The 15,088-nt window shown below is 45.3% G+C and overlaps 1 protein-coding gene across 1 annotated transcript in view; it reads right to left on the bottom strand.

Annotated features, from left to right (window-relative positions):
• ADGRL3 (adhesion G protein-coupled receptor L3) overlaps window positions 1-15,088 on the bottom strand; it is a 792,897-nt gene that overhangs the window by 205,064 nt on the left and 572,745 nt on the right. Inside the window, exon 20 of the mRNA XM_053463509.1 lies at window positions 9,448-9,616. Within this exon, the coding sequence (XP_053319484.1) occupies window positions 9,448-9,616 (169 nt within the window). The remainder of the gene's footprint in view (window positions 1-9,447; window positions 9,617-15,088) is intronic.

The following is a 15,088-nucleotide window of genomic DNA, read 5'->3' as shown; positions in this document are numbered from 1 at the left end:
ACCCATGAAACTGCTCCTTTGTCTATGGCTGTTGGGGCTCTCCATCATGAAATTATTCAACTCCAGGTGATACACTCTCCTCATTATCCTGTGGTTTTAGGATATCCATGGTTGCGCAAACATAATCCCGTGTTTGATTGGGTAAGGGCCGAAGTCTTGGCATCGTCGCCTAATTGTTCCAAAACATGCCTAGGGAGAGTGGTGAAGGTGCTAACCACTTCTCCGGTCTCTTTGTTGCCTGAGGAGTATCAAGAGTTTCATGATGTATTCGATAAGGGCCGGGCTGGTAAGCTCCCACCTCACCGCCCGTACGATTGCGCCATTGAGCTGCAACCTGGTGCCATACCCCCTCGAGGTCGAGTCTACCCATTATCTGTCGCAGAGAATAAGGCCATGGAGGAGTATGTTGCGGATGCGCTGTCCTGGGGGTTCATCGATAAATCCTCTTCCCCTGCTGGGGCCGGATTCTTTTTTGTGAAAAAGAAGAGCGGCGAACTGAGATTCAAAAAGCTCCCTTCCGCTAAGGAGTTGGCTACATTTTTTATCAAGGAGATCTATCGGCTACATGGGGTTCCCAAAGTCATACTTTCTGACCGGGGTAGCCAGTTCGTCTCGAGATTTTGGAAGGCCTTCTGTGCGCAACTGGGTATCCAACTCTCCTTCTCCTCTGCCTACCACCCATAATTTAATGAGGCTGCGGAAAGGGCCAATCAGGGCTTGGAGCAATTCCTGCGGTGCTACATTTCGGACCACCAAAATAACTGGTCGGATCTGCTACCCTGGGCGGAATTTGCTCATAATAGTGCTGTCTCGGCCTCTACCCGGTTCTCCCCTTTCATGGTGAATTATGGGTATCAGCCCTCCATGATTCCTGATAATTTCACTTCCCAGGGGATTCCGGCACTGGAGGATCATCAGTAGTATGTGCAAAAGGTGGGAAAACCAGTATAAAGAGTGAGGAGGTAAATAAGAGAAATAAATAGTCGTAATGACTTTCCTTTTGTGTATGGAAACACAGCTGCAGCCCTCAGGCAACACTCTCCAGGTGTTGAAATGTTTCAGCCAAAAGTCCACTAGGGAGCGCCCCCTAGTGGACTTTTGACTGGAGGATCATCTCCAGCAGATCCGTTCCACATGGGTGCAGGTTCAGGAGGCACTTCAACGCTCACAACAGTGTCAGGAGCTCCAGGTTAATCAAAAACGCCTACCCGCGCCTTCCTATCAGGTCGGGGAGAGGGTATGGTTATCCTCCAGAAATCTCCACCTCCGGGTGCCCTCCCAGAAACTGGCTCCCTGGTATGTGGGGCCTTTCCGTATCCTTCGACGGGTAAACCCTGTGGCCTATGCCCTGGATCTTCCTTCTAACATGCACATCCACAATGTGTTCCATGTCTCACTGTTGAAACCTCTGGTCTGTAATCGTTTTACTACAGTGACTCCTTGCCCCCGTTCGGTGACTGTAGACAACCATGAGGAGTTCGAGCTCCGCTCCATAGTCGACTCTCGTTGGTTCCGTGGGAAGCTCCAGTATTTGGTCCATTGGAAGGGGTACGGTCCCGAGGAGAGATCTTGGGTTCCAGCCTCAGATGTCCATGCTCCCGCTCTCCTTCGTGCCTTTCACTCGCGTTTTCCCCTCAAACCCGGCCCTGCTCCGCGGGGAGGGGGTCGTTGAGGAGGAGGTACTGTTATGGTCTAGCTGCTTTTCTGCTGCATTGCTGGAGGCTATACAGCCTGGCTGGGTTGCCATGGCTACACTCCTGTCACTCCTGTGACTCAGCCCATTGTCCAGCCCACAGCCAGCCCCTTTTGGCTATTTAAGCAGCTAAACTTCACTTCCTCCTTGCCCTTGTGTTGTTTCCGGCTGCAAGTGCTATCGCTGTGTTCCTGAATTCCTGTGTATGACCTGGCTTTCTCTGACGTCCCTCCCGGCTCCTGATTCCTGGCCTGTTCCTGACTTCGCTGATCTCTGTATTCCTGACCCCGGCTTGTCTGAGTACCTGTCTTGGTTCCTGACCCCGGCTTGTCTGAGTACCTGTCTTGGTTCCTGACCCCGGCTTGTCTTTTGGTATATGCTTTTGGATGACGATTTGGCTTTGTTCACTATTGTCATTACAATAAAGGTGATTGCATTTTACGTTTTGTGTCCGTCTGGTTCCTGGTCCCTAACAATGTGCGCGTTCCAAGGGTTCTCATAACAAACCTGCAGGTTTTTTGTGTCCTCTACCAGTGTCGGTGAGGCCATGGTCTGACATTTCCATGGATTTTATCACCGACTTATCTAAATCTAACCAACACACCATGGTGGTCGTAGACAGATTTACGAAGATGGCTCATTTTATTCCTGCAAGACATTTACCCACATCTGAAGAGACAGCTACCTTTTTTATTAAAGAAATATTTCGTCTTCATGGATTACCTGAGAATATTGTTTCAGATCGAGGAACACAGTTCACGTCACGATTCTGGAAGGCCTTTTGCGACGAATTACACATACAGTGTTGTTTATCTACTTCATTTCATCCTCAGAGCAACGGACAGACAGAACGAACGAATCAAACTTTAGAACAATATCTCCGTTGCTTCACATCCCATCTACAAGATGATTTGCATCAACTCTTACCACTGGCAGAATTTGCCTATAATAACCATATCCATTTCTCTATATGCAGATGTCCCCCTTCTTTTCTAATTACGGCTTCCATCCTTCCATGCTTCCTGGCTCCCCCATCTCCAGCTCAGTTCCTTTCGTAACAACTCAGATCTCGAAGATGACCAACATCTATCGAGATTTACGTACCACCCTTGTTAAGTCTCAGCAACGTTATAAATATCAGTCCGATAGACACCGTAGTGTCATACCTGCATACAATCCTGGGGACAAGGTATGGTTATCAACTAACCACCTCAAGTTAAGTTGTCCTTCCAGGAAACTAGGACCCAGATTCGTGGGTCCCTACACAATCCTACGAATAATCTCTCCCGTGGCAGTTGAACTAGCGCTACCTCCTTCTATGCGGATTCACCCTGTATTTCACGTATCCCTTTTGAAACCATGGATTGAGAATCCTTTCCCGGGTAGACACCCAGATCCTCCTGCTCCTATCGTCATTGACGAATCTGATGAATATGAGGTGGAGCAGATAATGGACTCCAGAATATACAGGGGTCGTCTCCAGTACCTCATAAAATGGAATGGATACGAGGTGAACAAAAATTCGTGGGAGGATGCCAGGGAGGTACACGCGGATGAGTTGGTACAGGACTTTCATTCCCTTCATCCTCACAAGCCAGGTCCCATGAGAGCCCGGAGGTCTCTCCTTGGGGGGGGAGACTGTCACGATCCGGGACGTTCCCGTCCCGAACCACGCCGCTGCCATCCGGATAGCGGGTACTCGCTACTTACCCTCCCCGGTGCCCAATCTTCGGTGCCCGCGTTCGGCGGGCACCCGTGAGTTACGGCTACCCAGGCTTCCTCTCCTGGGTATGGAGGACGCCGCCCCCTCCTTTTCTCTACACCTCAGTGGAGACCACGCTATACGCGCGGCTCCAAGTCATCGGCTGGGGGCGGGGCTTGGAGAAGCGGCAAGTTTAAAACCTGAGCACTGACTCTCAGTCAGTGCTCGGTTGTTGTTCCCAGCTGAGCTGTATCCTGCTGTGCATTACGTTTGTTACTAATTCGGTTTGTTCCTGACTATCCTGATATCTCCACTCCTGACCTGGCCTGTCTGATTACCCTTTCGTTGCTGACTCGGCTTGTTCCTGTTTATGCTGTTATCGCCACTCCTGACCCGGCTTGTCTGAGAACCCTCTTGTTGCTGAACCATTTGCTTGCTCCTGACTACGTTACCTTATCCATTCCGGACCCGGCTTGCTCGACTATTCTTTGGACTCTGTCCGAACCGTTCCTGCTGCTACCTTTCCTGCACACTGGATTCCTTACCTGTATTTATCTTCAGAAACGTTACAGTCAGAGTTCCCCGCACCGGGGAATTCTCTCTGACAGCGGAAGTTGCGAATCGCATAGACGTCTACACGCTGCCCGGACAACACAACGGGAGTCAGAAGCACCGGTTAGTTTTTTTTTGGAGGGGGGTTAAATGGGGGGGCATAAGGCCAGGGGCGTACCTAGAGTATTTGGCACCCGGGGCGGATCCTGTATGTGGCACCCCCCCCCACACTTTAAAACTACCTGGCCGAAACTGAATATGACCCCCCCACACACACCATAAAAAAATCTAACACTTTTATTTAAAGTAAGTAACACACCAAAATAGGACAAAACAATTAAATAACTATATATATATATATATATATATATATATATATATATATATATACATATAATTGTTAACAGCAATCACATTCCTATCATGCCCAGGTATACCCAGATTCCAGGAGGCACTCGCAGACTTGGCATGATAGGAGTATGATTGCCCTATCTACCCCTTCTCGCTCCCTTCTGCCCTATCTACCCCTTCTCACTCCCTTCTGCCCTATCTACCCCTTCTCACTCCCTTCTCCCTATCTACCCCTCCTAACTATCTACCCTCTCCCTCTTTGAAGTTCACTTACCTTTCAGGAGTCCTGCGGTGGGGGTGCAAGGCCTCTGTCTCCCAGCTCTGCCACTGTATAGAACAGTATAGAGTGATGGGAGTTATGATGTACTTTAGAGCATAATTATATAATGAAAAATACATTGGAAATGGTACAGCATAACACCCATCACTCTCACACCCTTACCAATCCACACTTACCAATCCACACATACCAATCCACAAACACATACCAATCCACAAACACATACCAATCCACACACATACACCAATCCACACATACCAATCCACACACATACCAATCCACACACATACCAATCCACACACATACCAATCCACACACATACCAATCCACACACATACCAATCCACACATACCAATCCACACATACCAATCCACACACACATACCAATCCACACACACATACCAATCCACACACACACACCAATCCACACACATACACCAATCCACACACATACTAATCCACACACATACCAATCCACACACATACACCAATCCACACACATACACCAATCCACACACATACCAATCCACACACATACCAATCCACACACATACCAATCCACACACATACACCAATCCACACACATACACCAATCCACACATACCAATCCACACATACCAAAATCCACACACACATACCAATCCACACACACATACCAATCCACACACACATACACCAATCCACACACATACCAATCCACACACACATACCAATCCACACACACATACACCAATCCACACACATACCAATCCACACACATACTAATCCACACACATACCAATCCACACACATACCAATCCACACACATACACCAATCCACACACATACACCAATCCACACACATACACCAATCCACACACACATACACCAATCCACACACATACACCAATCCACACACATACACCAATCCACACACATACACCAATCCACACACATACCAATCCACACACATACACCAATCCACACACATACACCAATCCACACACATACACCAATCCACACACATACACCAATCCACACACATACACCAATCCACACACATACACCAATCCACACACATACCAATCCACACACATACACCAATCCACACACATACACCAATCCACACACATACACCAATCCACACACATACACCAATCCACACACATACCAATCCACACACATACCAATCCACACATATATACCAATCCACACACATACACCAATCCACTCTCACTGTATGCTTTCCTACCTTTCCTCTTTTCTCCTTACAGCTCCTTTTCCTTCTCTTCGCTCCTCTTCTTCAGTTCTTCTGTCTTCTCTATCTTCTTCCGGGTCAGAGGGCACGGACAGCGGTGGGCGTGGCTTCAGTGTTGTGCGCCGGGATCTAACAACAAACCCCGGCGCACAACAGCTGTTGCCGCGCGGATCGCAAGGGAGCGGTATCGGAGGTCTTTAACAGACCTCCGGCTCCCTTGAGTGATTTTAAGCCGGGTTCAAGGAAAATCCTTGAACCGGCTTAAAATCACTCAAGGGAGCCGGTGGTCTGTTAAAGACCTCCGATACCGCTCCCTTGCAAGCCTGCTCCTCCAGCGGCGGACATTGCTGTCCGTCTCTGGAGGGGTGCCGGGTGCCGGCAAGTTGGCACCCCCTGATGAGCGGCACCCGGTGCGGACCGCCCCCCCCGCCCCCCGCTAGGTACGCTACTGCATAAGGCATTTCTGTATGCAGAGTGCTCTATCAAATGCCTTTTAACCTCCTTAATGCCACTCTGCCTCCTGAAATGCCTTTTTAACCCTCTATATGCCACTCTGCCTCCTGAATACCTTAAACCTCCCTATATGCCACTCTGCCCCATAATATGCCTTTTAACCCCCAAAATGCCAGAGTGGCATATAGGGATATAAGGCATTTCTGGAGGCAGAGTGGCACATAGGGGGTCAAAAAGGCATATCATGGGGCACAGTGGCATATAGAGGGTTAAAAGGCATATCATGGGGCACAGTGGCATACAGGGGGTTTAAGGCATTTATGGGGCAGAGTGAGAAGCCTAGGGGCAGATGTGCATAACTGGGGGGCAGGTTGGAAAATAAAAGCAATTAAAAACAAAATATTTTTCTTCGATCATAGCTTTTATTAAAAAAAATTGTTTACATGAATTAACATTTACTGGTAAAACTTTTTTCTTATAGGGTCGTCTTATATTCAGGCTTTTTCTTTTTTTTCTAAATTAATATTCAGATTTTGGGGGGTCGTCTTATAATCAAGCAAATACGGTACTCGATTTTTTATATTTGTGTGTTAGCATGTATTTGTAAGTGGTGTGAGGTGGAGCGTTTTTTAGCATAGGTGATATGTGAGGGAGATGTTATAAATATCACATAGCCCAGGCTAGCAGGATGGAACCCTGACAGCTTGTGATATGCTGCATCCGATCATTTGGTAAACCACTGATCATGATATTCCGTTTTCCAATCTTTGGCTTGTATGGCAATTTTTCTTGGGATCATCTTCTGTACCGCTCATTGGTTTAATCTGGCCGCTGTCAGCATCCACTACAGCATGCTGGCTGCCACCTGCCGGTTGTTGCCATCTACCAGCATTCCCTGCTTTTTAGCTGAGCCCAGTTTGTAGGCTATCCAGCTGTGTGCCCTGTCTGAGGGTTCTCCACCTTGCTTGAGTCTGCTTGAATTCTGATACCTACTGTACATGCTTGTTTGTTTGCTGAAGCTTGGAGCAGAGAAGAGAGAAGTGGCGTGATAGAAATATTTCAATACTTAAAGGCATTTAAGAAGCTACGGGAGGACAAATAATGTAAAGTAATGTTGAAAAAAGAGGTCATACTCAGAGGCTTAGCTGTAAAGTAAAGAAGCTTTGCTTCACAGAGAGGGTGATAAATAAATTGAACAGCCTTGCGACAGAAGTGGTAGAGACTAATCCCATATGTACATTTTAACATGCATGGGACAGACATATGGCTATCCTAAATCTAAGATGAACTGATGAAGGTTTGAGTCTTACATCAGAAAAAACAGACAGACTAGATTGGACAAATGGTTCTTATCTGCAGTCAAATTGTAGGCTTACCACTGACTAAGCCATACTGGAAAAAAAGTGCATCCAGTGCTCTTTAGGTTTAGTTAGCTTGAGAATTGCAATCATATTTAGTGCAGATAGTTAGAAGATAGGAGATCTATCACTCAGCTATTAGCTAGCGTTGTCTCCTGCCCTGGCTGGCTCCCTCAGCCTGGAGTAGAAGGCCTTTCTGTAGGACTAGTGGTTTTCAGCTAATGTATCCAATGAATTATTGATTTATTTTCATTTTCCCTTGCCTACCAGTCGCTTAGTGGGATCAGGGTACACTTACCATATTGGCTCGGATATAGGCCGCCCCCGTATATAGGCCGCACCCTAAAAGTTTGGTGCTTTTTTAAAGAAAAAGTTTTTTCTTTAAAAAAAGCACCAAAAAACATGCTGCCACTGTGTCCCCCCCCGAGATTTGCTGCCACTCTGTCCTCCCCCCCAAGATATGCTGCCACTCTGTCCTCCCTCCCCCCAGATACGCTGCCACTCTGTCCTCTCCCCCCCCCGAAATACGCTGCCACTCTGTCCTCCCCTCCCCCCCCGAGATATGCTGCCACTCTGTCCCCCCCGAGATATGCTGCCACTCTGTCCTCCCTCCCCCGAGATACGCTGCCACTCTGTCCCCCCCCGAGATACGCTGCCACTCTGTCCCCCCCGAGATACGCTGCCACTCTGCCCCCCCCTCTCGTCTTACCAGAGCAGACTCCCGGGTGTCTTGCGGGGCCGGAGGGGGACATCTATGCAAATCGCGTATACATCTCCCGGTGCCGGCACTCAGCGGAAGTGCCAGCACCGGAAGTTGTATACGCGTATTGCGTAGATGTCTTCCGCCTGTCCCGCAAGACACCCGGCAGTCTTCTCTGGTAAGTCGGGGGGGGGATCGTGCGGACGCTTAGACAACCTCCCGTGCCGGCACCCCCCCTGTGAGAAGTGCTGGCACGGGAGGCTGTCTGAGCGTATCAGACAGTAGGATGCAGGTCCCCTGCACCGCTGCAGGGGATCTGTATCCTAACCCTGCTGCCTGCCCGGCGCCTGGGACTGCTTGTCCCGGGTGTCGGGCGCTAGACCCCGAATATAGGCCGCACCCCCACTTTAAAGACTTAAAGTGGGGGAAAAAAGTGCGGCCTATATTCGGGCCAATACGGTATTTGGGTTTGTGTATTTATACTTCTCCTATGGCCATTTTAATTATCTATCAAATGTCACAATTTCTCCCTGTTATAGATTCTATATTATATGTGTCAAAATAAAAATAAAAACCTAGGGGTGACCAGACGGCTTTTTAGTTTACAACATTACAACTCCACTCAGAGCAGGGTTGAAAGAGGGAATGCAAATTTCCAAGGTGCCCTTTTTAATATCCATGATCACTCACTACACTGGAAATGAACAGACTGGATATGGCAATTTTTTTTTCTTTCTTTCTGTATTTTTTTCCCATCTTTTTCATTTTCCTTATTCTCCCAACCATACCCTATGTGTAACATCTTACATTTCCAACTTCTTTCATTAACATACACATACAGTATGGGAACAAATCATTCAATACATAGACATTATGGCATTATGTCAACATATTTTTGTCCTGACTTACCTGATATTATTCAACATATTTTCTAACACCTTGGAAAACTAAAAAGGTGCCACATCTTTTTTTAAAAGTGCACTATGATGCATGATGTGATGTGTGCATGATGAATTTAGTATTAAAAACCACACTAGACTCAGTACATAAAATTTCTAAACACAAGTAAAATATATTAATATAATGCAATAACAATAAGGAGTAAAATATTGTAACTTTACCTTCTTTTGAAGGACACAATGGAAAATGAATATAAACATTCCCTGCAGAGAATTGAAAATAGTAAAGAGGTAGGCCATAATGACTGTGCTTTCATTAATGTACATGAGGCCAAAAGCCCAAGTTAGTCCCAGTAGGCAGAGAAGAGCAATGGCCCCTATAACCCATGATCTGTAACAAGAAGACAGAGATAGAATATCTGTTAAACACATAAATGCAGGGTTTGCATTTTCTATACATTTAGACATAATATTTAATGTAAATAAACAAATGTGTTATTTAGTCTCCGGGGTTTTCCTAAAAAAAGACCAAACTATGGTTACCATATGTTTGTTAACATATGTTTTTCCACTCAGCCAATCAGGTCTTCCCAACCTCTGAACACTTTCCTTAGACCCTGGCCTTATTTTATATCTAGCTTAGCCTAATGCCTATCCCATGCTTGCTTAAATGCCTTCACTGTATTAACATTTACCACTTCTGCTGGAAGGCTATTCCATGGATCCACTACCTTTCAATAAAGTAGTATTTCCTGATGTTACTTTTAAACCTTTGCCTCTCTAGCTTAAGACTATGTCTTCTTGTTGTGGTAGTATTTCTTATTTGAAATAAACTTTCTTCCTTTATCATGTTGACTCCCTTTATTGATTTATAAGTATTTAAGTGTTTCTATTGTATCACCCCTGTCACGTCTTTCTTCCAGGCTATATATGTTAAGATCCTTTTACCTTTCCTGGCATTTATTGTGTTTCATTGTGTTTCATAGCATTCACGGTGTACAAGAATCGTGCGATTACATAGTAACCAAATCACACCACAGTATAAAACAATGTACCGTATTTGGTCTATTATAAGACGCCTGAATATAAGACTACCCTATAGGAAAAAAGCTTTACTAGTAAATATTAATTCACATGTAAACTAGTTTTTCATCTTTAATAAAAACTACGATTGGGAAAAACACATTTCTTGTTTTTATTTCTTTTTTTTGCCAGCCTGCCCTCCAGTTATGCACATCTACCCCCCAGATATGCATTATACCCTCTATTTGCCACTCTGCTTCACTGATATGCCACTCTGTCTCCCCAGATATCCCTTATGCCACTCTGCCTCCCTGATATGCCTTATACCTCCCTTTATTCCACTCTGCCCACATATGCCACTCTGCCCACCCAGACTTACCAATGGATCCCCAGACTTGTCCCCTGTGCTTCAGACTCCCTGGTGTCTAGTGGAGGCAGCCGGCGGACGTCGGCGGGATGCGCGTAGAGAACCTCTGCTGCTACCTGGCACTTCTGCCGTGGCTTCTATGACCGAGCACCTGAAGGCCATGTCACGCCGTCGCTCCATCATAGAAGCCCCAGCGAAAGTGCTGGGTAGCAGCGGAGGTTATCTAGCCCTCCAGGTCCCCTGCAGAGCTGTGGGGAATCTCCCTCCCTGGCAGCCAGTGAACATCTGCGCAATGCGGAAGGTCATATTACGCCAGTGGTCCATCATATAAGCCCAAGTGGAAGCGGCGGGCAGCAACGGAGGTTATGCAGACATCCACCAGTTGCTAGAGAGGAGGATCCAGTTCCCCTGCAGCGCTGCGGGGGATCTGGATCTTAGTCTTATAGTCAAACCTCTATTTGAGGTCAGGGTATAGGACAAGGGGTGTTTTTCAGAGCATTTGCTCTGAAAAAACCCTTGCTTTATTCGAGCAAATACAGTACATAGACATAAAATGTAACAGAATACAGAGGTCTGAACCGCAGCCTAGAGTACTTGATACAGTAGCCACATATATATATATATATATATATATATATATATATATATATACCAAAAACTCACTCAACGTTTATTGTAAGAAACAAAAACTAAAAGAAAAAACTAAAAGAAAGAACCTTTGTATACTAGAAGTGTCAAAATAAAAGGTGGGGGAGCACGGCAGGGAAAGGGAAGAAAATATCAATGGAAATCGAAAGTAGAGAGAAAGAGTACTGAGGAAAGAAGAAAAGAGTCCCAGGAACATGTAGCTTTTATGTACCAAGGGGTGCACAAATTATGCATAAAAAAGAGTACACCCATGCGGAAGATGTGTGAAGTGTTAAGTACAGAGTGAGCCATTTGTTCGTAGATGCGAGTGGTAGACAGGAAGTACAAGACCTCCTGCAGTGAAGGGGGATGGGACTTTTCCACCCCCTGGTGATACAAGTTTTAGTTGCCAATAGGACCTGTACTAATAGGGAAGTCCATGTTAGGAGGAAGCATATCCAACAGGGCCACGGTAATGGATTTAGTGACCGGGATCGCGATTAGTCGATTAAGAAATTTAAAGACTTCCATCCAGAAATTAGGTAAAATTGGGTAGTGCCACCATATATGAGCCATCTTGCTCAGGGGAGAAACAAACAGAAACATTTTGGAGAGTTTGTGAGCGACATTTTACCACCTAAAAAAGACTTTACGGTCCATCTCGAAGTGGGTAGTGTTTTTGGAGACTCCTCTCATCACTTCTAAAGCATTGTACCACTCCAGTACATGAAATGAACAGTTCATTTCCTTCTCCCATGCCTCCATGTCTGAAAGTTTGAGATTGGATCTGTGGTCCATCAAAGCCAAATAATAGGCAGAGATAGCCTTAGAGATATGTGGTGCCTGGAGGCATAATTTTGTAACCTGTGAGATTGGAGCATCTGTAGGTGCAGGCTTCCAGTATTTTTGAAAAACATGGCATAATTGAAGAAGCTTAAAGAAGTCTCTATTAGGAAGGGAATATGCATCCTTCAGGAAAGGCTAAATACCGGCCCGAATCCATTCATCTAAAGGTACATGTGGCATGAGAGGTTGCATGGCCGAGTTGGGGGCAATCTCAGTTAACGGCGATGGAAAATGGAGTAAGGATTTGTGACGAAGATAGCTTGGTAGTTGGTAGAAGTTGTGTAAGGACCAGCCTAATGGGCTTCAGGAGCCAAAGAAGATCCCTCAAAAAGAAAGGTTGCGCAAAGAGATTCTCCTTATCAACCTAGCATCCTTGGGCGTTGTAGGATTTGGTCGGAAGGCCAAACTTTTTTGTTGGCCCATATGAATAGTCGTGTCTGAACTTCTCGCAGAATGGCAGGTGAGATAGAAACGGTTAACGTGCGAAAAAAGTATAATAGCTTTTGGTGGGAGTTCATTTTGAATCTGTCTCATCCAAAACAGCTCTAGTTTAAACCATCTATTGATATCTTCCTTAATTTTGTGCCAAATGTGTTGGTAATTGACCTTAGACAGCATCTGGGTGGTAAGTCAAATTTTTTTTTTAATTATTCTTTTATTAATTTTATTATATAAAGACGGAAAAAACACAATACCATAAAATACTAAAAAAAAAATACTAAAAAAAAAAATATATATATATACATATTATACCCTCATATTATCATCAAATTGATTCAACCAAACATATATATATATCCAAACTAGGGCTGCAACTAATGATTATTTTAATAATCGATTAGTTGGCCGATTATTTTTTCGATTAATCGGATAAAAAAATTAAATTTTTTTTAATTTAAACTAATGTAATAAAAAACGTACAATTTACACTTTCATCTCTTTATTGCAATGGCCTCTCTTTTCACCTTCTTATTTTACTGACATAATAATAAAAGCTACAAGTTTCTCAAACTAGGTTTTAATACAAAGTTATTAGTAAATATTAATTCATATGTTAACTATTTTTCATATTTAATAAAAACTATGAGAAAAAAAGCCTTGTTTATATTTTCTTTTATTTACCAAACTGCCCCCAGTTATGCACATCTGACCCCCAGCTTGCCAATCTGCCCCCATATATGCCTTATACCTCTTATATGCCAGAGATTCCACTGTGCCCCCTGATATGCCGCTGTGCTCCCGATATGCCTTATACTCTTTATATGCCAGTGATATGCAACTGAGCCCCCTGATATACCTTTTACCCCCAGATATGTCTTATGCCCCCCTGATATGCCTAATATCGATATGCATTATACCCCCTATATGCCTTATAACTTCCAATATGCCACTCGCCCCCATTTATGCCTTATACCTCCCTATATGCCACTGTGCACCGTGATATGCCACTCCGCTCCCCAAAAATGCCCTGCACCACCCTGAAATTCTCCCTGATTCATCACTCTGCCTCCCCCAGATATGCCACTCTGAAATTCATTATACCCCCCATACACCACTCTACCTCGCCTATACACCACTCTAACTCCCCCAGATATGCCATTCTGCCTCCCTGAAATTCATTACACCCCCATACACCACTCTGCTACCCTGAAATTCATTATACCCCCATACACCACTATAACTCACCCATACACCACTCTGCCTCCTACCCCTCCCATACGCCACTCTGCCTTCTCCCCTCTCCCATACACCACTCTGCCTCCTCCCCCCTCCCATACACCACTCTGCCTCCTCCCCCCTCCCATATACCACTCTGGCTCCTCCCCTCCTCCCATACACCACTCTGGCTCCTCCCCCTCCCATACACCACTTTGCCTTCTCTCCCCTCTCATACACCACTTTGCCTCCTCTCCCCTCTCATACACCACTCTGGCTCCTCCCCCTCCCATACACCACTTTGCCTCCTCCCCCCTCCCATACACCACTCTGCCTCCCCCATACTCCACTAGAGAGAGGTAGAGAGGCAGAGTGGCGTATGGGAGGGGGAGGAGCCAGAGTGGTGTATGGAAGTGGAGGGGAGAGGCGGAAGTTGCCTGTGCGCATCGCCAACAGTGAGGGGAATCCAGGTCCCCTGCAGCGTTGCGGGGGATCTGGATTCTAGTGTTATAATCGGATCTCTGTTTGAGGTCGGATTATAAAAGGAGAAGAGTTTTTCAGAGCATTTGCGCAGAAAAAAAAATCTTTTTATAATCGATAAAAACCGATTCGACTAATCGATAATGAAAATCGTTGACAACGATTTTCATTATCGATTATTATCGATTTTATCGATTAGTTGTTTCAGCCCTAATCCAAACCATAAACAATATAGACACAGACAATAAAAAAAAAAAGCTTGGTCAATGTGCCGGCTGGTGGGGGGATGGAGGAGAGGGGGTCCCGGAAAATTGTCAGTTCATGTCACAGGGCCTAATTAGAGGGCATTGTCTACCTTTTTTAGCCCACTTTCACCAAATACTGAATCGTTTTGGGGAATTAAGAAATGACCAGCCCAAATCTCTCCCCATTCTAATTTGTGTGATCTGATTTTTAACTTGTTCCATTGGTGAAGTAGCTTGGTTTTTCCAATTTCGGGCCAGTGTTACCTTAAAAGCCATGAAACAGTGAGTAACTAAACATAGTTCTGCCTTCCCGAGTAGGGGCCAGTCGATATGCAATAAAACCACCTCTGGAGTCCTATTTAATTTAGCGCCGGAGAGATTTTCAATAAATTCAAACATCTTATTGATCGAGTCTTTAATTTTAGTACATCCCCACCAGATATGTAAGTAAGTTACTTTTTTTCACCACACCTCCAACAGAGGGGTGAGACGAACGGGTACATATCTGCCAATCTAGAAGGTACTAAATACCATCTGTTAATCACTTTAAAATTGTTTTCTGTGAGATTAAGACAGTGGACCTGTTTTAATATTTTAATCCAGGCCCTGTGCCATTCCT

The sequence above is a fragment of the Spea bombifrons genome, chromosome 1 (assembly GCF_027358695.1).
Source record: "Spea bombifrons isolate aSpeBom1 chromosome 1, aSpeBom1.2.pri, whole genome shotgun sequence".
NCBI classification, from domain to species: domain Eukaryota; kingdom Metazoa; phylum Chordata; class Amphibia; order Anura; family Pelobatidae; genus Spea; species Spea bombifrons.
The sequence above is the reverse complement of the archived record's forward strand: the minus strand, read 5'-3'. Positions and strand labels throughout refer to the sequence as shown.